At 45.9% G+C, this 23,508-nt stretch overlaps 1 protein-coding gene across 12 annotated transcripts in view; it reads right to left on the bottom strand.

Annotated features, from left to right (window-relative positions):
- LOC135388132 (plasma membrane calcium-transporting ATPase 2-like) overlaps positions 1–23,508 on the bottom strand; it is a 134,621-nt gene that overhangs the window by 25,363 nt on the left and 85,750 nt on the right. For 10 of the 12 annotated variants that reach the window (XM_064617479.1, XM_064617478.1, XM_064617476.1 and 7 more), the window contains 12 exons: positions 22,453–22,512; positions 18,718–18,897; positions 16,118–16,320; positions 15,912–16,047; positions 15,700–15,806; positions 13,949–14,190; positions 11,927–12,383; positions 10,986–11,180; positions 10,730–10,921; positions 9,962–10,175; positions 5,713–5,912; positions 4,256–4,546 (listed from right to left, as the gene is read on the bottom strand). In XM_064617479.1, the coding sequence (XP_064473549.1) occupies positions 4,256–4,546; positions 5,713–5,912; positions 9,962–10,175; positions 10,730–10,921; positions 10,986–11,180; positions 11,927–12,383; positions 13,949–14,190; positions 15,700–15,806; positions 15,912–16,047; positions 16,118–16,320; positions 18,718–18,897; positions 22,453–22,512 (2,477 nt within the window). The remainder of the gene's footprint in view (positions 1–4,255; positions 4,547–5,712; positions 5,913–9,961; positions 10,176–10,729; positions 10,922–10,985; positions 11,181–11,926; positions 12,384–13,948; positions 14,191–15,699; positions 15,807–15,911; positions 16,048–16,117; positions 16,321–18,717; positions 18,898–22,452; positions 22,513–23,508) is intronic. The other 2 variants (XM_064617482.1, XM_064617483.1) reach the window with 1 other exon arrangement.

Here is a 23,508-nt window from a genome sequence, read left to right as displayed (position 1 = left end):
GGGCAGTGCGAGGGTGTCACGGAGGAGGGAATTCAGCTCCCTCTGGCTCTCCGCTCGGTTACACCATTTTCGTTAGGAATAAACGTAACAAGAATGCAATACGATATAATCTGATATTCGGTTCCCTAAGTACGTAGCTTGAAAAAATGTTGGGGAACCTTATTTGACGTAACAAATATGCACACGCAAACACATAAATATGCCCCACAAAAAAAAAAAACAAATACAGTACGTAATACCAAAATCTGCAAGCATTAGACAATTTTTGTCATCGTCACTATCAGAGCATGAGGATTAAGGTACTACAACTTCAAACATGGCATGCACTGTGTCATGCTCGTTATAATGGGTCATGAGCAAGCTCGTGATTCGCTAAAATCATGCAAGCGTCGTAAGAGGGAAGGTACACCGTTGGCTACCTGGGTACCTTGACAAAAGTGCGTTAACCCTTAATTTCTCAGTGCTCCCAAGAGATGCGAATTTTCTCTGGTGCATCACACTAGTTTTTGTTAGTTCGGCATCCAGAAAATGCACGAACCGCTGTCACCTTCGCAAAGGGTTCTCGTAATTCCTACAAAAGGCTGTTCGCTTACTCTAAAAAAAAATTCACTTCACTCCCTTTCTTAAAGAGTGAAGGGAACCATGAGGGGCCAATGTGAGGAAATAGACATTTGGCGACACTAGGACAAAGAAATGACGTCCTCTTTGTTGATAACAAAAGAAAATTAAGGGTTAAGATACAGTAGCATTCATCTGTTGCTTTCCGGTCACTCAAAACGAGCGACGGAAAGCAGGAGTGCTATTTATATATATATAGATATAAAGTTCAAGAAAACATTCGAGGCAAGACGACAGAAACAGAAGAATAGAAATAAGGACAGCCACTGAAGTGACTGCAGCAAATACGCTGCACGTGCAGACCCACTGCATGGGTATGAAGAAGGTACGCTTATGCTGTGTCGGGCAGTCACAATTGTGTCATTAAGGGTCAAGGGCAGAGTGAAAGGCAACGAAGGCTCAGCCTTGAAGAGCAAGTAAATTATGCAGCCCCGTTGATCGTTTTTTAAAAACCTGACCGACAAAAGAAGAGGGATGGACTTGCCAGTTTGAAAGTTGTCACAGATGTGCCAGTTAGACTGGATACGGAGACTGGGTACGGAGACTGGGTACGGAGACTGGGTACGGAGACTGGGTACGGAGACTGGGTACGGAGACTGGGTACGGAGACTGGGTACGGAGACTGGGTACGGAGACTGGGTACGGAGACTGGGTACTCATTTCGTGTGGCGAATGAAATGGCATAGAATATTTTGCAAAGTCTTATATATATGATCTTGTCGTGGTTTATAAAGTTAATCAACAACAACAAAGTTGCTATCTATTATAAGTTGCTAAAGTTGCTATTACTTCTTAAAGGTTCTGGTACCTGTATTTGTGTACGTGCTTCTGGTTACTGGCCCTCCCCCCCTCTTTCCGATACATTTATCCTTACTTCTTAAGCGTCAAAATGTTATGTTACAACAACGGCCATGAAAATAAGTTCGCTGGAGCAATCAGAATGAGACAAATACAAAAAAATATGTTGTTAGGTGTCGCTGTAGAAACGTCACAGTGAGTTTAGGGTTGCTACAGGTCTTTTCGCTTAATGGCACAAGTGCGACTCTCCGACAGTGACACAATGTTCACAAAGGTGCATTCCGAAAGAGCGAAGTGTGCTGTGCATTGCGCATCGTGCAAGTGGAGCAAAAGGTGTTTTTTGCGGGACTTCGTAATACCGTGGCTATCGCTACAGTTCATGCCACCCAATTCGGCATTAAGCCGTAGGTGCCGGCAAGGGCTGTACACTGAATGGTGCAGACAGAGTGCAGTTAAAATGAATCACAGACGGACGCAACAAAAATATGGCGGTGCAGAGTATATGTGTGCAGAGACTCCACCCTAGCGTGTAGCGACAATGCTCCTTTGTTATTAATCCTGTACACCCTTCACTTCCACATGCACAACCACTGGACTTGAGCTTTGCAAGCTTCCTTTGTGGTCACAAATTTGCACCAATCGAGCAAAGCGAAGCTTAAGGGTATCTAAGCCCAAGTCTGCTCGTTCGTAGCCCTTTAGTACTGGAGCAAGCTTAGGCGTTAATGTTCGTAAGTGATGCTATGCACAGCCACCTTCCTTCGCCTTAAATTCCAGATAATCTGCTCTACGTTCGGAGGTAGAAAAGCTGAGGAGGCATTGGAGCTTGCCATTGGTTTTTGAAGATGCGCAAACTAGGCACGACCTTTAGCTAGATGAGTGCAAACAATGCCACCTAGATAAAGAAAGCCTTCGATGCCGTCTGCTTCAGTCGATCACCACAAACGATTTCCAACACAGGCTTTCCGTGGCTACAAGTGGCTGCCCATGCGGCTGACTATGGCTCGTGTTCGTAGCTATGGCCACCGAAGCACAGTCGTGATTGGCAGACTCTCAAGCCCGGATCCCATAACACGCTACAAGCGACAGTGACACGCGACAAATTCGATGGTGGCGCCACTACTCAAGCGACAAGGAAGCTCTGTCGCGGACGCAAAATTGTGTATCTACTTCCCGTAGCCCTTTGTCGCTTGTCGCCAAAGACCGTTACCCCGTGCATGCCAAAATCTGCTACATTTGGCGGTACGCAACTGGAGTGAATGACGGAGGATAGAAGTGTGGGGGTAACAGCGTAATGTGGGTGGCAAGTCAGCTTTATTAAAAATGTAATTTCGAGCTTGTAGTTGGGAAGCAGCCACTGGAATCTGTTATTATTGCATGTGATCAAGGTCCCTTGCACACTGTGCGGTAACGGACAGAACAGCAGCACCACCACAGACACACATAATCCTCACAAAGTTACAGTAGCGTAAATTTCCCTCCGTGTTTATTTCACTGGGGTGACTAAATCGATATTAATATGACGTCTGAGATTGGAATGCCGCATAATCAATGAAAAATACGCACATTTCTTTCACAAATACAGTGCAATCTTGTTAATTCGAACTCGAAGGGGACCGAAGATTTGTATATATTTGTATATATTGATTGTATTTGAATAAAGCAGTGTTCGAACTAAAGGGAGCCGCTCCGGATCAGTGCTTGATGCGTTGGAAGCACATGCTAGCTACTTTAGAAATGCGTCACGGCTCGTTCGCGGTCACATGACGGCAGAACTATAAGGCGCTGTTTCTTTCTAGAATAGTTATTTACAGACAAGCATCAAAACAGATCAGGTCAGAAAATGATCTTATACGTGCTTGCGTTCGTTTCGTCAGCCGCGACTCCAAAAACGTCCTTTGCGATGTTAGGCCCAACCCAATCGTGAACCCCGCGGATGCGAATATCGCCAACACAATTGGAGAAAATTTCCAATTGCTGCTTTTTCCTTAGCTGCTTACTCCTCTTTCCTCCTGCCGAAGTATCGCTTTTATCAGAAACTGACAGAAAAGTAATAAGTAAGCTTAGCATTTAATAAACGAAGGAGTCCCTGACGCGGCAGCAGCAAAGCGTCGGTACGCAGCTGGCGCTTCCAAGCCAATGTGTAGTCAGAAGCCCAGCGCGGCCTTGCAATCTTGTTCGAATAAACCGGTGCGCACATTCATATGTTCGAGTTACCGGGCGTTTTCCTCCATTGAAATATATATGGCTTTGGTGGGACACGAACGTCAGTTCGAAACCTGAAGTTCGTGTCCGGAAGTTCGTGTCCGGAAGCTCGTGTCCGGAAGCTCGTGTCCGGAGGCCCGTGTCCGGAGGCCCGTGTCCGGAGGCCCGTGTCCGGAGGCCCGTGTCCGGAGGCCCGTGTCCGGAGGCCCGTGTCCGGAGGCCCGTATCCGGAGGCCCGTATCCGGAAGCTCGTATCCGGAAGTTGGAATTATGCGATTTTGAATTAGCGGGATTGCACTGTACAGTTTTGCCGCCAGCTGCTGCAGACTCGCAAATGGATTGGGTAGCTGCACCCACGCAGCGACACAGGCTGTCGCGTGTTATGGGATCCCGCCTTTAATGACTACATCACGTCTTTTAGGCAATGAGGCTATGTTTAATCTAGGTGGTGTTGGTACAACCCACAAGCAAGAGAGAAAAAGAGATGCACGGAGAGTTTGCTCCACGCCGCAGAACGCACCACAACTTTGCACACGTTTCTGCGGCAGCCCTCCGCGAGCCCTTCTACCTCCACGGCTCCGGCTCTACGAACACTACGTAGCGCTACTCTTGAGGAGGAGGAGGAGAGAGACATTACCTGCGTCTGCAACCTGGTGAGTCCTCTGATCCAGAGAATCTGTCCCGTGCGCTTGACGTCCTGCGAGAGGGATCCAGAGCTGCCATCCTCGACAAGCGAGGCCGTGGCGTTCATATCCTCAGGCGGACCCGATCCCCAGGTGAAGGTCTTGGGGATGCGCTTGGTGGGGATGGTGGTGACGAACTGGCCCCACACCAGGACCCCACAGCCAAAGAACACACACCACAGCCACTGGTCCAGTGTCAGGGCTTTCGTTTGGAAAAACACGCTACCGTACTGCACTATTATGACCTGAAAATCGAGGAGATGGGCTGACTGTTTCACTTGTCACTCAAGCAGGGTCTACTGTGCTCTTCGGCAAATAATAGAATGTGTCGTGCAGAAAGGTTTTTTTTTTTTAAGTGCTGCTACAAACTAAAAATATGAACAGGATTGCACCTTACTTTTAGGGAGTGACTTTTTCGGGTTAAATGCCTTTCTCAGATTCGGGGGGTAAAAATCGGGCGCTATTTTTAAATCTGTAATTCGGGGAGAAATCGGGCGATAATTGAACCTTCGGGTGTTATCGTGTGTTTTTTTTTTTCTCCTCTTCTATTAAGTCATTTCCTAATCTCTCTTTTCTTTCTTTTTTTTGCGGGATCGTGACCTTCCAGCGGTAATCCCCGAAGGCATAGACAGTGTTGACACACATGGGTGTATTGCTGGGAACGTAAGTGACCCATTCTTGCATGTGTTACACGTGGCGACCTTTGTTCGTCTTCAGCGGAAACGTCACTTGAGGATTTCATAGTGACTGGAATTCGGCGACAAATCGGGTTTAACCCGAATTGGTCGGAGGTCAGTTCGGGGGGAATAACCGGGCGGAATCGGGATTAACCCGAAAAAGTCACTCCCTACTTATTTTCCTTCAAAGCACTTCACAGCAACAAAATTACATTCCGGTTTGGAATGGCCCAGCTCATATTAGTCCGTCAACAGCACAACTCCCAACTGCTAATCAGCTATCCCAGCAAATGTTTGAAACAAAAGCGGGACATCACACGCTTAAAATTACTGAATTTACTTGCATAGTTAACCCATTTTCAACTTTGGCACCCAAATGTCGACACTTCATTTTTGCCAGTGTATTTAAGGCAACACAATTCCGTCACTGCTACTCTCCATTTACTAACGCTTTGGAAACTACCAATTAGGGTACATATATATTGGGAAAAAAAAGAAAAAAAGGTAGGTGTACCTAGAACGTTGAATGAGAGCACACTTAACACACCCTCTGTATGGCACTATGTTTTTGGGTGAAAAAATGTAAAAGAATCTACTGGAGCAATCGGTTAGACTTCATGTACTTCATGAGAGTTCATCACTGGCATTAATTACGCAAGTAAATATGGTTTTGTAGCCACAGCCTGCTACGTGCGAAACATATAGGCGTGTACGATACACAGTTCTTGACTCACCTGAGCAACTGCCGTGATAATAAGAATGCTATAGAAAATGGGATTGGTTAGAAGACCCTCGAATATATTGCGTTCCCCGTGAATCTTCCTTGCATTCACCTCGTTGAAGAGGGTCATCATAACAAACGTGTTAAAAATAATGGTGAAGTGCTCCGAGAGCCGTACTCCCATCCCGGGGTCAATGTCAAATATTTGAGGCCCTGAAATGGACATGGAGGTAATAAACATCACTGTGGTCATTAACATGGGTGTATCACGTTTGAAACCATTAAAAATAATCTCTTAAAAATAAACGCGCAAGTACCCACAGTTAAAAATATATCTCCCAGAATACACACTTAAAAATAAACGCACAAAAATAATCGCCAAAATATCCCTGTTTAAATATAAACGCTAAGGAATCCACGGTTAAGAATATATCGTTAAAAATAAATCGTTTCAGAATCCCCCCAAATCCACCCTACAGTTGCTAGAGTCATGTGGTATGGCCCAAATCAAGGTGAACTGCAAGCAAGGGGCTTAACCTAACCTCACAGGACCAAACTAGCCTAAACTATCCCAAACTAACTGAAGCCAAACTAAACTAACCTAACATAATATGATATAACCCGGCGTAAATTGCAATCAGTCCGCCTCCGTGCTAGATGGTGAGGGGATTTTGAAACAGTTTATTTTTAATGGTGGATTATGAAACGGTGATCTCCAAGCGGGGATAGTAAGCGGTTTATTTTAGGAGATATATTTTTAACCGTGTATTTTTTAAGCGGATTATTCTTGAATGTTTTATTCTTAAACGTTTATTCTTAATGGTGGATTTCGGGGACCCCCCATTAATATTTCACTGTGAATTCGGGGGGTGTAAACTCAGAAATATGGCTGCACATAAGTACCTTGCTATGTTCAAAGATGAGCACTGCCACACATTACCGTACCTGACCGCATATGATGCGAAGTGACATTTTCGCTGTCCCACGGGAGAAAAGCTACTACGATCCCACAAATAGTGCTACGCCGGATTGTTGCAATCCCGTGCGGGAACAGTTAAAAGCAGAGCGTCGAACCAAAACGTTTTTCGGTTTGTTTCAGGTTCGGGTTCGACCGTAAAGGTTCGGTTCCGGTACAGCTCCAGAGTTCAAATATATCAGTTTGATTAACCGGTTCAGAGGCTGTAAACCGGTTCGGAACAGGTTCGAGGTTCTAATACGCTAGAAAATTATAGGTAGCCACTAAAAATGATACAAGATCTCTTAGTTACGTTTTTTTATGCGTTTATTTCGTCTTTCGACCAACAGGATATGATTTAAATTGCGAAAAACAAATACATAAAACGATATGAAAAAAATATTTCCCGAAAACTTCAGGCTCTAGTTATAACGGTAACATGTCATCTGGAAGTGAAATGTCCATGTGACTCCCGACTAGAGCATGAAATATGTGTTGGTACCTTATACTTCAGACGTCAGGATGACATCAAACACGTTTCTCGTATAAGCGGCGGGGAGAGGACAACATCCTTCACCCTTGGCCTTTTATGTCCCGCGCTACCGAATGGACCGCCAGATCTCGAGTATCATGTCACATGAAACGGATGTCGCCACCAGACGATGGGATAGATAACAGGCGGTACACACCAACCCGAACCGAACCGGTATCACGAACCGGTAACCAAAGTTTTTAGACTTGTTCGGTTGCTATTCAGTTCCAAGATTTCGCTAATAATTACAGTTCGGTTCCGGTTCACTACTTCCAGCTAAAACTAACGGTTAATTCCATTTTTCGGTTTTGCTCTCGGTTCGGTTCGATGCTCTGGTTAAAAGCGCAGATGTTGAGCAGAAGTTGATCAGACGAGAACACTTTCCAGATTATTTATTGAACAAAAACGTCATGTCATGCGTGATCACTCTCGCCAGTGGTCACTGCGCTGCCTACACGTTTTCGATGTCGTTATCGCTTGTCTCGCGAGGATCGTCGAGTACCTGACGAGGATCGCGAAAGGCTTTCCGCGTTGACGCACAGAAGAACAGCGATGTCCGTTGCTGATGCCAACGAACAACGTTCGACTCATTCACGTCGAACTTGCGAGATCCCAACATGTGACTGGGAGCCTCAGCTTCCAACATAGCCTGACTTTTGCATCTTGCCGTGTAGGCGGCATTTTCGAGTCATCTTTGTTTTTGTCAACGTTATTGTCCAAAACGGCTGACGAACGCACGCTAGCACCCGTGAAAAGAGCGATACACTTTCCTGCGGAGCTAGGAAGCGCAGGTTGGAAATACTGAGGGCGAGAAGCCTGTGCAGAGCCTGTGATCGTGAGAGCGGCACATGGGTACCGCGTATAATGCGAGCCAGCACATAATGGAACCCCGTTTTTAAGTGTTCATTTTCGAGGTTAAAAAGAAAACTTGCTTTATGTGCGGTCAAATACAGTAATTACGGAAAACACAGAGACTTGACAATTTCTAGTATTTCTTACACTATGTTTTGTACACAGGGCATTGGGCTAACAAACACTGAAAAAAAAAAAGAGAAAAGAAAAAAACAGAATGGGAATCTCGATGAGAAATTCCAGTTCAATAACATGCACGTACTTAGGGTTGCCACCTTTCGGAGTGCAAAATTCCGGCTGAGGGAAAGGAGGAAATGTTCGTGGGAAAGGGAAAGTGGGTGAGGGGTGGAGAGTATGCAGAGAGAGAGAAAGAAAGAACGAGCGTACTCGCTCAAGACAACAATGGTAATAACAATGAATAACTAAGAAAACGACTGGTGACTACGGAGTTGGGTCTGTGCTCCAGATTTATTCGAGCTGTAGTGGGATGTTGAAAGAAAAACCCCGTAAAAACCCCTATGAAAGGTGTTCAGCCACAAATACCGGCAAAAGGCTGCCGGTATCACCTTCCTACCGGCAACCGGCAGAACGAGCAAATAACCGGACCTGCCGATATAATACCGGCCTGGTGGCAACCCTACATGTATTGCAGTATGTATATAGAACCTAGTTAGGGCTGTGCAAATATTCGCGATCTTCGATATTTGTACCGAGTAACGGTACCGCGCTATTCGTATTCGAACCCAATAACTCGAATATATTCGAAATTCCGCAAGCTGGCTTCAACTCATGCCTCCGATTGGCTCGTTGGGCTAAGCCTACTTTACGTTTCTGTGACTCAAATATATCCTACAAGGTGGCTTCACCTCGTGCCTCTGTGTGTTAGGTGATTCTATTTGATTCGTATCTGATTCGAACCCAAAAGTCACTATTTGCACAGCCCTAGACCTTGTGTTTGTTGGTTCAGAGCTATGTTGTTGTTTTTTTTAAACCCTGGGGGTAAAAATCTGGGTTTATTTAAGGAGCAAAAAAAAAAACAAAAAAGAATGGTAAAATTGGACGATATCAGATGGATAAGCAGATTTCTAGGTGGAAAAAAAGAAAGAAGAAAAGGCACTGCTCGCATTTTCGACGAACACAATACACAGAACGGCCCGTGCTGAATGTGCTGCAATTAGCGTTAACTGGCACTTTGCCAAGTTAGCTTTCAGGTTCGTTTTCAGGTTTTACCCCAAGTGACGATGATGCAAATTGAGGGTAAAAAAAGGGGGTTCACTCAGTTAACGCAAGGACCCCACAGCATGCGCGTGGTTTCGCATATTGTAGGAGACGAGACCTTGGGCACCGTAAAGACAAAGGGGCTCAAAGGGAAATATAAATTGCAGAGGTTGGATCAACGAGCATGTCGCCACTGCCACGCCAGCTGTTCCCAGAAGCTGGGACCATGAATGGCTGGGAGCCAAGCCATGACGTCAAAGCAGAACGAGCTTGAGTACAAGCTGGCCTCAGTTTCTGCACAACTATTTGTTTCTGCACAACCCTTTGGTGTTGCAGCTTCACGCCAATGCAAATAACCATCTTTTATCCAACATACAGTAAAACTTCGTTAATTCAGATCGCACCGGGCAACGAAAATGTCCGGATTACTGTAAAAGTGGTTAATTTCGCGCTCTTAATAATTCGCGAATTCGTGTGGCAGGGCGTTTCGGGAATATTTTGCGGGACCTTAATTTCGCGAATTCGTGAGGAAGCAGAAATCGCGGGGTCGGGGAGATCGGGGGTTCGTGACACTGCAGACAGTAAACAACGCTACACTTATCAAACATGCAGTGCAAACACGCTCTGTCATTACACCCTCACCGCAACAGTGCTCAAATCAATTGTTGCTTTGAATTGACCTCTTGAAATTCATGAACAGCATACCCAGGAAGAGAAGCATGAAGATGATGGTGAGCTGGTAGACAGCATGACCCAGGATGTTCTTCATCATGGTGCGAGAGATGAGGGGCTTGGTGCGGCCGTATGGCTTGCGGAGCAGGAGAGCGGACGTTGGCATCTCCGTTGCCAGAGCCAGGGATGCCAGGGTGTCCATAATCAGGTTCACCCACAGCATTTGTACTGCTTTCAAGGGACTGTCCTGTTGTAAGCCAAAAAACAATGTGCATCACCAGACGTTCAGCATTTTCCGCAGGCGTTATAGAAATGTAATAATTATTGAAATTTTTTAAAACGGGGCAATGATCCAGGAACACATGCACATTATTCATGCACAATTTTGTTTCTTCGTGTGGGTGCACCATGGCTAGACACTTGTGTTTCCAAGGGTTTGCGTGTTTCGATGTTCTATTTTATCTAATTCTATCTATCTAAAACTTCAGGCTCCAAAAATACAGTGCTTCTCGCACTTCAGAAGAATACGAGATGCCGAATAGCCATGCTCAAGGTGCAGCAGGTTCGGCAACGTATTTGTAGCTGAATTTTCACTTTGGCAAGGTCATTTTTGCGGGACTCCGGGTTTTACCCCAAGCGACGAGGATAAAAAAAACGGGATAAAAACCGATTTCACGGGAGTTTACGCTGACACGCGAGGTTCTAATCGTGTCCCACTCATGAACAATATGCCCCTCATAGGTATATTTGCCGTTCGTGAGCAGCATAACAAAGTTAATCTTTCTACTGAACGGTACCTACCCTAATTGCACAGGCACCAGTAAAAGCTACGATTACAGCTACAGTGTTCACTGTTAACTGAAACTGGAGGAACTTGGCAATGCTGTCGTAGACGTTGCGACCCCACATGACGGCCTTCACAATGCTCGTGAAGTTGTCGTCCGTGAGGATGATGTCGGATGCCTCCTTGGCCACGTCCGTGCCGGCAATGCCCTGCGAGAAAAAAAAAAATCTCCTCTGCAACGCCGAACTAGGAACTGAAGGGAACGGCGTTTACCATGGCAAAGCCGACGTCTGCCATCTTGAGGGCAGGCCCGTCGTTGGTACCGTCTCCGGTGACTGCCACCACTTCCCGGTTGTCGCGCACTTTGCTCTCGATGATGCCCTTCACCAGATTGTACTTGTCCTGAGGGGACGAGCGCGCCAGCACCCGCAGCCGTGGCCATACCTTGTCGAGGAGGTGCTGCTGAATCTGGGATACATAAAACAACATTTCATTACAATCGGTGCACTTTAGCCATCAAGTACCAAAACGTTGCCGTGGATAAAACCCGTCCCACTTGAACAGAGCTGTAGTGGAACCACGCTAAATGAATGAAACGACGGACACGGAGTTCTTTGGTTTTGTATTGATGCAATGCGAAAAAAAAAAAGTGTTGCTGATCGAAAGCAAAATTTTGGCACCTCTGGGCAAACAAAACAGAAAACGGAACTCACTGGGCAGGATTCCAGGTGCCATCTAACTTTTTCTGGGCACCACGGCAACATGTATCCTGGCACGAGACATTCCGTTTCTGGCGGTGAATGCCACTTGCTGGGCTAGGCTTATGTCTAGGCTTATCTTATATGCGCACCATGTGTTACATGCTCTAGGACGTTATTAAAAATTTTGATAGTGGTCACTTTACCAAAACGGCACTTCCAACAAAATGCAACCACGTTTTCTACTGCAGTCTGCAGAAGGGCTGTTTACATCTTGTGCACTTCTGGAAACAATCCAAGACAGCATCCTACATCCTATCTCGTGCTATCCTACATCGCGTTTCCCCAGTAAATGGAATTCCAGATAAATGAAACAGGTTTTCCCGGTCCCTCAGGTTCCATTTAGAGAGATTCCACTGTACTTCAGTTGGTGCAATTCATTTCAGCATTATCGAACACACTGCCGAGTGCATGCAGACGGCTTCGTGCGTTCTGCACCCATCGTTGCAGACTCACCTCTCCGTTGGAATCCCGTATCCTACGATTGAGCTCTTTTCCTTCCAGTACGAGGAAGTCGTCCCCTGGCTTGATGATACCACACTTGAGAGCGATGGACCGTGCCGTGTTGACGTTGTCACCCGTCACCATGCGCACCGTGATGCCCGCCCGCTGGCACTTTCTGATGGCTTCCGGCACTTCTGCGCGCACGGGATCTTCAATGCCAACCACGCAGAGACAGGTCAGGTCCTTGACGATGTTGTCCTCGTCTTCCCAGTCGGGTTCCTCCGCCATGGCTACCGAGTTGGGGGGCACGTTGCTGCTGCCGGACGAAGGCAGGTAATCCTTGTAGGCCAAGCAGATGGTTCGCAGGCCGTTGGACGCCATCGGTTCAATCACCGTGCGCACCAGGCGGTCTTGTTCCTCCCCGCCGAACCGATCCAGGTTGCCGCCTTTTCCATGGATGAAAGCGCACCTGACGATGAAGAAGATACATTTGTTCACAATGCCCATTACGGCGGGCTCTTGCATTGTTCAAACTTCGGATTTTTGCTCGAGTTCATTGTACATCTACTATGTGGATTCTGAAGTATTCGGGATTATTTTTTTTCCCAATTGGAATGGGGGGGGGCCTACATAATATGTAGAGCGTGAAGTTTCCAGGAAATATTTTTTTCTAAATTCGGGGGTAAAAATCTGGGAAATCATCATGTGCTCTAAATTCATGCGAATTTGGGTGGAAAAACTCCTAGTATGCTAAATTCAGGGAGAAATCGGGCTCAGTTACTGAAACTAACTGTACTGGTTTGGTACAAACGGTGATGTAACTGCATTTACTGCAAAGCAAGTAAGTTAGTGCATTTCTACAGACGTCCCAGTGAGGGCAATTTGCCGGGTAAAAATCGGGTTTCACCCTAAAGAGGCAACCTTCAATTCGGGGTGCAAATTCGGGGAAGAAATGGGTTAAACCCTAAAACTTCAGGCTCTATATATATGTTACGAGACTAAACAATGATTAGCTAGATAGAATGCTACACACAAAAAGAAAATTTTTGAAGCTTTCTCCCACAAAAACTTGATTACTAGGGGTGTGCGAATATTCGAGTTCTCGAATTCGAATCGAGTATCCAATATTCGATTTTTCGAATATTTGACTACTAAGTATTCCACGAATATGAATGACACAACCCGAAAGTGGGCTTCACCTGATGCTTCCGTGCATGAGGTGAAGCCTCCTTTACGAAATTGCCCTTGCTGCAGGACCAACACAGGCAGGACAGTGTTTAGTTTAAGATAAAGTTATCCAAAGTTAGTTTTGTAGACATCGTCTGTGGAAGGGGTGGCGCCCCTCCCACATGCAGTTTAACGGTGACGACGAGGGACTTTGATTTGATGTCTGTGAAGTTGCCTTTAAAAAGTTAGGACTCTTGAATAATGACTACAGCCCACAAAGAAGAAGGGTGTCTTAAAAATGTCCTTTATGTGTAAAATTTCAGTAGTGCAACTTCCTAGGGCGAGTGCAAAGAAACTAAATGGTGTTCATGGCAAAGCTGAGGCAGGATGCCAATTCGTTTGTTTCACAAATGGCTTGTGGTTGACTGAAACAATTACAGCCTCATCCGTATCACATGCTACTGCCTGACATAAAATTTTGAAATGAAGGTAACCACTCCAGTAAGTGTAGGCTCACCCGAAAAGCAGGAAGCACTCTCATGTAAGATTAAAGAGTAGGGGCTTTAAAGAGAAGAACTGCATGTCCTCTAGTGACAGTTAATGCCAGAAAAACTAAAGCCATGGGCTACAAAATGGGAACTTTTAGTGCGAAAGTCACATATTGTAAATTTTGCACGAATATTCGATATTTGATTCGGTATTCGGAATTTCGTCCTCCATTCGATTCGATATTCGATTCGACTTGAAATATTCGAATTCGCACACCCCTGCAAACCATTACTAGACTGCAAAGAATTTTCCTGTTGAGTTGTACATTTTGAAAGGCCAGTAGGTCTGCACAGGCACAAAGCAATAAAATGGGCTCACTTTTTTAGGACAATCTCGGAGGCCCCCTTGGTGTAGACTCGGAAACCCCCTCCTGGGAGAGGAACGACGGTGCTCATGGACTTGCGTACAGAGTTGAAAGTGTACACCTTGTGGAGCATTTCTTCAGGCATGTCGTCCCGCACACTTTGGTAGTCCTTGCCGATGTCTAGCACAAAGCCCAGTAAAGCGCACTCTGTCTTGTTGCCCACCTGTTTGGGCATACCCCCAACTTCTTCGGCTGGCTGCATCAAGAAAGGTTACAATTTAATGCCGTGGCTTACACCTCTGTCAGACGGGCACACATACGGCGTTTAAGGTTACGGCATTAAGAAAAGACTGTAGCTGAAATACGGCCTTAAACCCTGGGAGGCTGCCAGACTGTATCCGTGAAGGCGTTTCGCCGATGATGTCTACACCGATAGACACATCCGCGAACGTTGAAGGGAATGTAGTGAAATCACATTTGTCCTCGCTGTGAGTACTCGGAAAGGTCTGGTTTGCACTTAGCCAATTTGGAAAGTACAGCAGCAAATTATATTTGTTTCGAAGCGATTTCGATGCTTGTCGTGCGCACACAGTTCTGGATGCAGACGACACTGAGTGCAGTAGTTCGAGGGTACCACTACAAACTGACGAGATATAATGAGAAGCAAAGTGCAAAAATTCATCAGAAAAACTCAAGGCGTTGAGCGCGAAAAAAGTTGGCAGAACATTACGTCACATAGAAACATTAGTTCAAATTGAAGGAAATCTGCGCCATCTCGTTCATGACACCATGAACGAGAGCTTCGAGCTTGGTAACGAGGCTTCGGCAGTTTCGGGGGAATGCTGTAAACTGTCTTGCAAGAACTGCATTGCACTTACATCTCAGTTCCGTTGCAAAGGCCGTATGGCTGACAGCCTGGCAAGAATTTAATGACCGTATGCACTTAAGGCCGTCACCTTTAAGGTCGTCGCCATTAAGGCCGTCACCGTTAAGGCCGTAAGTGTGTCCATCTGGGAGGGGTATCAAAGGGACTGTCGCATCTGTCCTGATTGATTCCAAAACTATAGCATCATATTACTGTTCATTCACAGCCAACAATAACGCCAAAAATCCGACACAAGTTAGTGGAGTAGTTTCAGTGCAATTTGACGCAATGCACGGCAAGAGGAAATGCCAGATGTTCAGAGCATGGTGGTGGTGGTGGTGGTGGTGGTGGTGTTCTGCATGGTGGAATTCCCTCTTTGGAAATGGGAGACAACGTCACAAGGACATGACCATTCGGGGAGTGCCCTTTGGTGACCGGTGAGGATTGTTTTGTGGAATGACATTCCTGGGTTAGTACAGGACGTGTTCGTACAGTCAGGAAGGTAACATCGTGTTCCACACAAAGTGGCCTCGTCAGAACTCACACTTATAAGCGAAAATCAGCATATTTACATGAACTTTTCGCTTAGTATAATACGATGCGAGTGCAAAGCAGACGACATCAGAGACAATCGCTTGTGTTGCACTCCTATTGGTGTACCTGGCCTACGCCATCATGATGTTACTATCGCTGGTGCTTCCCAAGCTTGTGCGAAAGGTAGGCTGTGAAGTGGTGCCAAACATTACTGTATCGGCCGCATACACACGTTTTCTGATGCGATAGTCCCTTTGACGAAAGCTAACGAGGCTTTGCCGTTCACTCCACCATTAATAGCATGAAGCAATGCACAGAGTACCAAAACTGATGAAGGCACATGCCACAACACGTGCAGACACTCACTATAACCCTGGACGTGTAGGCGCTGTTGACCGATATACCGTGAACAATTTTTTCCGCAACCGTGGGCGGAAGGCTTTCGTACCGAGGCATCGTCTTGTGGTGTACACCTGGCGGAGATTACAAAAAACCACAATGTACGCTCCCTTCGAGCCTCGACATCTCGCCTCGCAGAACAAACAAACAAACAAACAAGCAAGATCCCCGCAACTCACCAGAGCTGTAACACTGGACAACAGTCATCCGATTTGTTGTCAACGTCCCCGTTTTGTCGGAGCAGATGGCCGTAGCATTCCCCATAGTTTCACAGGCATCTAGGTGACGGACTAAATTGTTATCTTTCATCATTTTCTGAAAGAGGAGAAGAAGGGTTCCTCGCGTGAGCTAACCACGCCTTTTCGAGTCGCGGGCTGGGACTCACTTTTACAGAGTAGGCAAGTGAGAGTGTGACAGCCAATGGAAGACCTTCGGGCACGGCAACCACCAAAACCGTGACACCGATGATGAAGCAGTTGACGATGTGCTGTGTATCGTGGCTGCTCCACTGCCGCGCTTCTACCACAAACACCTCGATGAGGTGACGTACCACCAAAATGATCACTGTCAACACTGCTATCGTCGAACCTGCATTTGCAAGATGGTCATGCTCTCATTAGGTGCGCACTTTTTGAAAGAAAAGTGCTGCACTCGCGCTGCACCAGTTCTCAAGTGCACGCGAGGTGTTGACACAGTTCTGAGCCACATGCACTGACGTACACATCACCGGCTCCTAAAAAGGATGAGAAAGTGCAGACCTTGTCGTCTGCTACAGAGCGTTTTCTTGTGTGTGTTAGCCACGACTTAGTAGATTATAACGACCATGTCGGCAACCCCTATGAGGAGCCTGTCCGCACGATCCACTAGGGGCGCTACTCACCGGCCCGCAAGGTCTACATCATGATTGGACAATGTAAGTTTGAAATTTTGAACGTGCAGAAGCGGATGTACGACTACCGTGGCAGATAACAGCAATGGCTCCTATGAAAACGTGTAGAATTATGGGGCGACATCCGGCAACCACTCTCTCATCATAAGGGTGGTCGCTCGAAGCGTTCTGAGTACTGGAACGTGGGTCATAGGAGTCCGTGTAGGGCTGTGCCAAATTAGGAGAGATATTGATATCGAACAGCAATAAATCAAATATTATTGAATACTGCTCACTATGAGTAACGGTTTACCCAGAAATACCGAGAGCATAGACAGATGACCACGAAGACAAACACCCTTAAAGTGCCACTCCGAACTCGGAAAACAGCGTTTCTTTTAATTTAGTTCATGAAAAAAGGTGCCTCAAGTATTCTATACGTGAATAAATTTCAATCCTGTTTACGAACGCTGTGCATTTCTGTCAATTTTTGAAGATCTGCTGAGCCGCCACAAGTTTCGATGACGCGAGGAGCAGGTGATGTAATCATAAGCCCGCAAATTGCAATGATGTCATGTTCTGGAAAGGGCACTCGTTCCTAGCAACGACGCCGGCGTTCGGGGAAGATCATGTGGTGGAGAGGTCACGTGACGCTGATCGAATGAAGGGAAAATGGAGGTGATGTCCCTTCCCTCCTTGTGTTTTCTCGAAAGTCGGGGCAGTCGGAGGATAAGTCACGTGGGGCTCCGCTAACGGAGTGCAAAAAGTGGTTTACCCCCGGAAGACGCGAAGGGCAACAACGTTGCCAGATGAGAGCCGGGCGCCTGACACGACGTCACAGTCCTCAAAAATAAAAATTAATTTTCTCTACTTTCGCGTCACGCAGAGCCAAAATATTCTGCAGGAATGCAAAGTGAGACAAGGACAAGGACATTGCAGTAACGTAACCTTGGTAGGATTCTGAAGGCACGAGATTTAGTCCGCAGTGGCACTTTAATCCAGCTCCTTCGAGCTCATGCCCTACGACTGCCAGAATCTTTTCACTGCCGCGCATTCTACGGCTCGCTCTTGCTCCACGCTCGTACGATAGTCGTCCCTATCCTCACTATCGCAACACTATGCTTGAAGACTATATTTATTGCAAAATATTATAGCCATGTGGGTGTGGACGATAATATTGACTTAGACGAGAATAAAATTTCCATAGTTGCTAGCGAGCGCTTGCGTGGTGTCGTTCCTCCTCAGTCGCTGCCTGTATTGTGCTTGTTTCATCATGAACTTGTACCAACTGGCCCAACCCAATATTTTGACTCTGAATACTGTATTAACTCGCATAATTTGTGCACCCTCACTTTTTCACTAAAAAAGTTGTGAAAATAAAAAATTCGCGTAATTTGCGAACTCCCATTTTCGTGCGCGACATTACCATGTCATCCCGCGACTGGTATTTATTTATTGGCTGGTATTTCAAACGACTTCGATGGTACAGAAGACGACATCCTAAACAGGATAACAACGATCAGAACACGTGGAGGGAACATGTCAGGAAAACTTCTGGCACCATTACGCGTCAGCATTCTGCAAGGCGGCTTCACCTAACGCATGCGAGCTTTAGGAGAAGCTCACTTTAGAAAAAGCGTGGAAAGCACGCGCTGGGCCTTTTGAATTATTTATCAAATTTCGGCAGCATTGGCCAAAAACGAAGATAGAAAATCGTTATGACTGACCTCTTTCACTGACACTAATGGAAAATGAACAGTCCCTGTCTGTTTTCTTGCCTAAATTTTTATTTTGGTGTAATTCTTTTGATATGAACATCGGATGGTACAAATGTTTTCCGCTACATTGTGATGTTCGTATCATCGAGATGCTACTGTATTATCGACCTGAAGGCCCAACTTTTAACAGAAACGTAACATCTTTTAACAGCTTTTGCACACGCTTTTCAAAACATCTTGTTAATGCCTTGCGTAATTTGCGCACCCCCAACCTTTGCGTCATTTTTTGGTAAAAAAAAAAAGTGCGCTAATTATGCGAGTAAATGCGATATTTGCACAGCCCTAAACGACAAACCAAAGTGAAGGCACCTTGGGGGACTACGGGATGAAAGCACTTACCGACGTATCCTATCTGAATGGCCAGCTTTGTGAGCTTGGCCTGCAAGACGGACTTCTCCTTGCGGGGGTGTGCTTCCTCCGTCGTGGGACTGGCCACCGAGTCAGCCCGAGCTGGCTCCACGTGCGTATTGGCAGTGGTGTTCCCCATGTGAGAGTTCCCAGAAACCGCCGCTTCTTCATCTGCGTGCACGTCGTTCCAAAAGTTAGCCAAATAAAAGTTGCAGGGCTGTTGTCTCGCTGTCCTGAAGCAAAGCCGGTAAGATCCGCCACCATCACATGCAGCAGTAAAAATCCCTCGTGCAGCAGCTTTCAGCATTTGGTACTTACATTCTGTGCATCTAATGGCTGACGTAGGTTGCCAGAAATGTGTACAACTTTTGCAGCAAAATCTTAATAGTGATAACCGATACAAATGGTGTTGTTACTCGCAATACTCCCCAAACTAATAAAATGTTGCATAATTTATCTATTTACACACCTTCAGGGTCAAGAGGCATTATAGGAAAGAGGGACATCATAGAGATCATTAGATATTTTGCATAATTCACAAGCTGTATTACTTTATAGAAAATTAAGTCAGGATATCCTTAATTAAATTAAGGAAATTAATTAAATTAATTAAAATTAAGTCAGGAAAGGGGGCAAATTATTTCATTATAATCGAAATCATTTTATTTGTACAATTAGAGCCCCATTCCATTCTCTTCTCTTCTACGACTCTTCTACGACACTACGACTCTTCTGCGACTGCATTTTTAGACATTGAACGAGGATAAAGGGTACGTTACTCTCTACAGTGATTAGCGTAAACATTTATCTTGTCATTAACGTGTGTTCAAGACCATTTTGTGAAAGGCGAACAAAAATCTTAATGATCACTTCTACCAGAGTGCACCAGATTTCAAGCTAATGCACATTCGCAGGTTTAATACATCCACGCAATGATTACAATCATACTAAACAGCTAGCACACAAGATGCAACAGACACGATGCTTGTTACACCCAATCTGTTAATGCCGCATGCATAAATGCAGTACCATTAATGGTTAGTACATCCAAAATCTGATATATAAAGGGGCATTAAACTTTGTTCCCACAAACAGTGTGAGCACAAAGTGACTAACAGTAACAATGCCCTGAAATTACAAGTGAGGAGTGGAATTGCTCAAAGACTAGTCGAGAAAAATGGCTAAATTCAACGATTCTTTATAGTGCAAGCAACAAGAAATGGGAAAAAACAGGGTATTGGGTATTTGAGTATTTCAGCAGCAAGCTCTGGTGGCATCTTCGGCGCTACTTCTCTTTGCCCGATCCCAAGTCATGTCGGCCACTAGGTATACTTTTAATTTGTTCTCAAAATTAAAAAGTTTATGGATCAATCAAAATGTCAGAAGCTCGAAAATATTCATCATATTCATCAAATTCATTATTTTATTTTACAATGTCTCTATTTTTCTCTTTTTAAATTTAAACTCAGTCACAATTGCTTGGTTACATAATCATTACAAAGTGTAGCAACAAGTGGGATCGCAGCTAAGAAATGGCAGCACAAACGTGCACCTCTTTGTGTCGCGCCTTCACAACCGTGTGAGAATTGGGCAAAGTGCAGTGCTTATCAAGTGCAGTGCTGCCCTTGCAACCATGTGAGAATTCGGCTAAGTGAAGTGCCGTCAAGTGCAGTGCCAAGTAAGGCGGGCGCAAGAACACCTAACCGTATCTCCGCTCCACTGGTTTCGTTTTATGCGTACACTATCTCCGGACCGAGCACCGCTGCGCGCATCCTCAACCTTGCCAAACTGCGAGAGCCATTTCGCGTGTTCCTTCAGGTTTTTCCGCATCTGAAGTACCCGAGATTGCCGGTACGTTGCACAGCAGGGTTGGCGTTCTCCGCCAATCACATGCACCTTCCCAGGAGTACACTGCACACCGTGAATGGTCATAAAGAGAAGGAGCCCCTTACTTGGCCCCTGTGGCTCCTCAAGGGAACTAGAGTCACTAAATAAGCTACGCTTCAGAGTATCGACACTGAGTTCCAAGAGCGAGCATGCGCCATCTTGTTTCCGCGCCACGCTACACACACGTGCACGCCCACTGCACAAGTTAGCGGACGACGCCATCTATCGTGCGCGGATGATATGTTCCTTTCGTTTGCAAGCAGCAGTTGACGGCCTTGAGCTCACCTCGACATCCTCGGGACACTCTGGTTGACAATACGTGGATTATCGCGCAACAATCATTCAGGCTTCTCTATCCCACGGGGACCATTATGCTAGCCGTCTTTGATCCTCAAATGGGGATGATACCGGTGTGGTGCGGAAACAAGATGGCGCTCCTGCTCTCCCTTGGACATCAGTGTCGATACTCTGAAGCGAAGCTTATTTAGTGACTCTAAAAGGAACGACTTATGCAGTCACTCGTGAGAAGCAACCACGTGATGCGAGAACGCTGCCCCCATCTGTGTGGGAAAACGTGGCTCACGCATTCTATCTGCTGGTGCAAATGTTGTCTCGTGGATCGCTTAAGGATGTGAAGGATCCCTCGATATTAAAGGGGCGCCGAAGTGCAAAAATTTATCCCCGTGGAATGAAAGATGTTACCTTGACACTAACACAAAAGGAACAGGATTCATATGTAGCGTCGTTCGTGATTTGTAAGCGAACGACGAACAATTAATCTACGCCTTTCCCCCCCCCCCTTTCTCAAGAAGCCCAACAATGTGGAGAGGCCTCCGATTGGTCTCCTCAAACGATGTCCCGCAATGACTGAACAATATCTTTTGTGGACGACCAATGAGAGTGCGCTCTGGAGAAATGTTTGCACTTTTGTGCCCCTTAAGGGGATAGTTCGCTCTCAAAGCTTCGATTCGTCGATTTCTGTTGCATATGGTAGCGTATCTTGAACTTTATCAGGTTCTGTGCACTAGTCTCCCACAGGTCGAGCGGTACATCGAAATAAGTCGATTTTCAAATGAAAGGGATTGACGAGGAGTTGTTCACTGTCTATTGCGCACGTCCAGCACGTTTCGTTTTCCAGTGTTGTTAGGCTATCAAGCTATCGCTTGTCGAGCTATCCCTTTAACAGAACCGCTTTGCATTTCCCGTTGCATCTCAAGTCTTACGCTCAAGGCACTTCCGTTATTAACCTTTTTAGGAGGCCTTATAATGATCCCACGCTGTCCACTTCAGCGACTCGACTTACGTTACTCCGTTCTTTACGGGACCGGGGGATTGGGTCAAGCTATCCCTAGGTCTAATTAAAGGAATGGCGAGAAAACGGTGCGAGTCGGGGCGCACGTTTGTGGGGCACGATTTTGTGATCGCCTGCTGCTTGCACTTAACAGGTGTGTCCAGAAGTGAGCTTCGGAGAGTGCCGATGTGTTTGACCCAGGGAAGGGGAACGGAGCTCCGTAGAGGACGAGGGGTCATCCTGCCTCCTCACTCCTTGTGCTGACAGCACACGTTTGGCCGTGCAGCTGCAGTGCCAACAAGCAAATGGCTGATTCTCGTCACTGTGAGAACGTTGCCGAAAGCAGAGTGCCGTGCGGGCGAAAACATTCGTCTCAACTTGAACTGCAGCGTTGCCATTGCAAGCGTTTCATATAAACCCCAGTTTGTCAAACCAATCCCAACACCAGGAGCAAATTAAGAGAGAGAGAGAGAAGCGCAAAAATAAAAGGAAACCTACACAAAGGGAAGGGTGCTGTGGAAAAAATGCGCATAACAGAAATACACTACCATGTTGGTCTGATTCAGTCAGAGGTGACAACTCCTTCTCGTTCACGTGGACCTGGCATGCTGATGCAGAGGGACAAAAAAGGGGAACACAAGAACAAACAAACAAACCAATCAGTGACAAATGAAGACTGAAAGAAACAGCCAACGAGGACCAACCAAAATGATTGTCTGCTCATTGTCGCTCCATGCACATGACTGCTCTGACTGGCCACAAAAATCGGTGAACATTTTGACAGTGTCGACGGGAATATGAAAAGTGAACATTATGTGCTGGCACCGCTATTACGCAGCTTCGAATTTTCAAATGCCGTCAGCTATTACTCTAAGATCCTTACTGTTCGCGAGCCCTTAATTATAAAAAATTAGCAAATTTCAAGGGCAATCTGTCCTGTTTACAGCAGCACTGTTTGCCAATATGCTGACTGCTCTGTCTTCTCATTTCCATCCCTTCCATCCTTTTCACTGTCCCTTTTCCCATTCCATTTCCATCCCTTTCACTATCCCTTTCCATCCCTTTCAATATCGTCGTTCATCCCCACCATTGAGGTTCTCTTTTGGGGGTAGCGATACATAAAAGTGGACTGGTGCTGGCACTTCGTGCTCCGTAATTAGTCAATGTGCGTTGTTTACACTGTTTTGTTTACATGTAAAGCTCCGAAGGCAGTCCAGCTGTAAATTTAAAAGTGATTGGGCATTGTAGCGCGAATTATTGTTTCAAATGTACGAGCCCTTTAGTGAAAAAATCAAAATGGTGATGTCCTGAAGCACAATAATCTACCTGTATGGAGGAATTTGCTGAACACAGCATTCACTGCCTCAGTGGCGTTTCATGAACCTCCGAGTCAAGGAGCATCCAAGTCAATGGTGATTGATAATGGCCTTGTAGCAACTGCCAATCAATATTCAATTCAATTGTCATTCATCTCTATGACCGTTGAGATGCATGTTACAGCAGCATTAATGCTAGCATCCTCTAACTTCATAACTGAATTTAGCTGTAGTCACTACACTACTCTGCTCAGTCAGGCAGTCATGAGCAATCACTCAATCAATTTG

The sequence above is a fragment of the Ornithodoros turicata genome, chromosome 3 (assembly GCF_037126465.1).
Source record: "Ornithodoros turicata isolate Travis chromosome 3, ASM3712646v1, whole genome shotgun sequence".
NCBI classification, from domain to species: Eukaryota; Metazoa; Arthropoda; class Arachnida; order Ixodida; family Argasidae; genus Ornithodoros; species Ornithodoros turicata.
The sequence above is the reverse complement of the archived record's forward strand: the minus strand, read 5'-3'. Positions and strand labels throughout refer to the sequence as shown.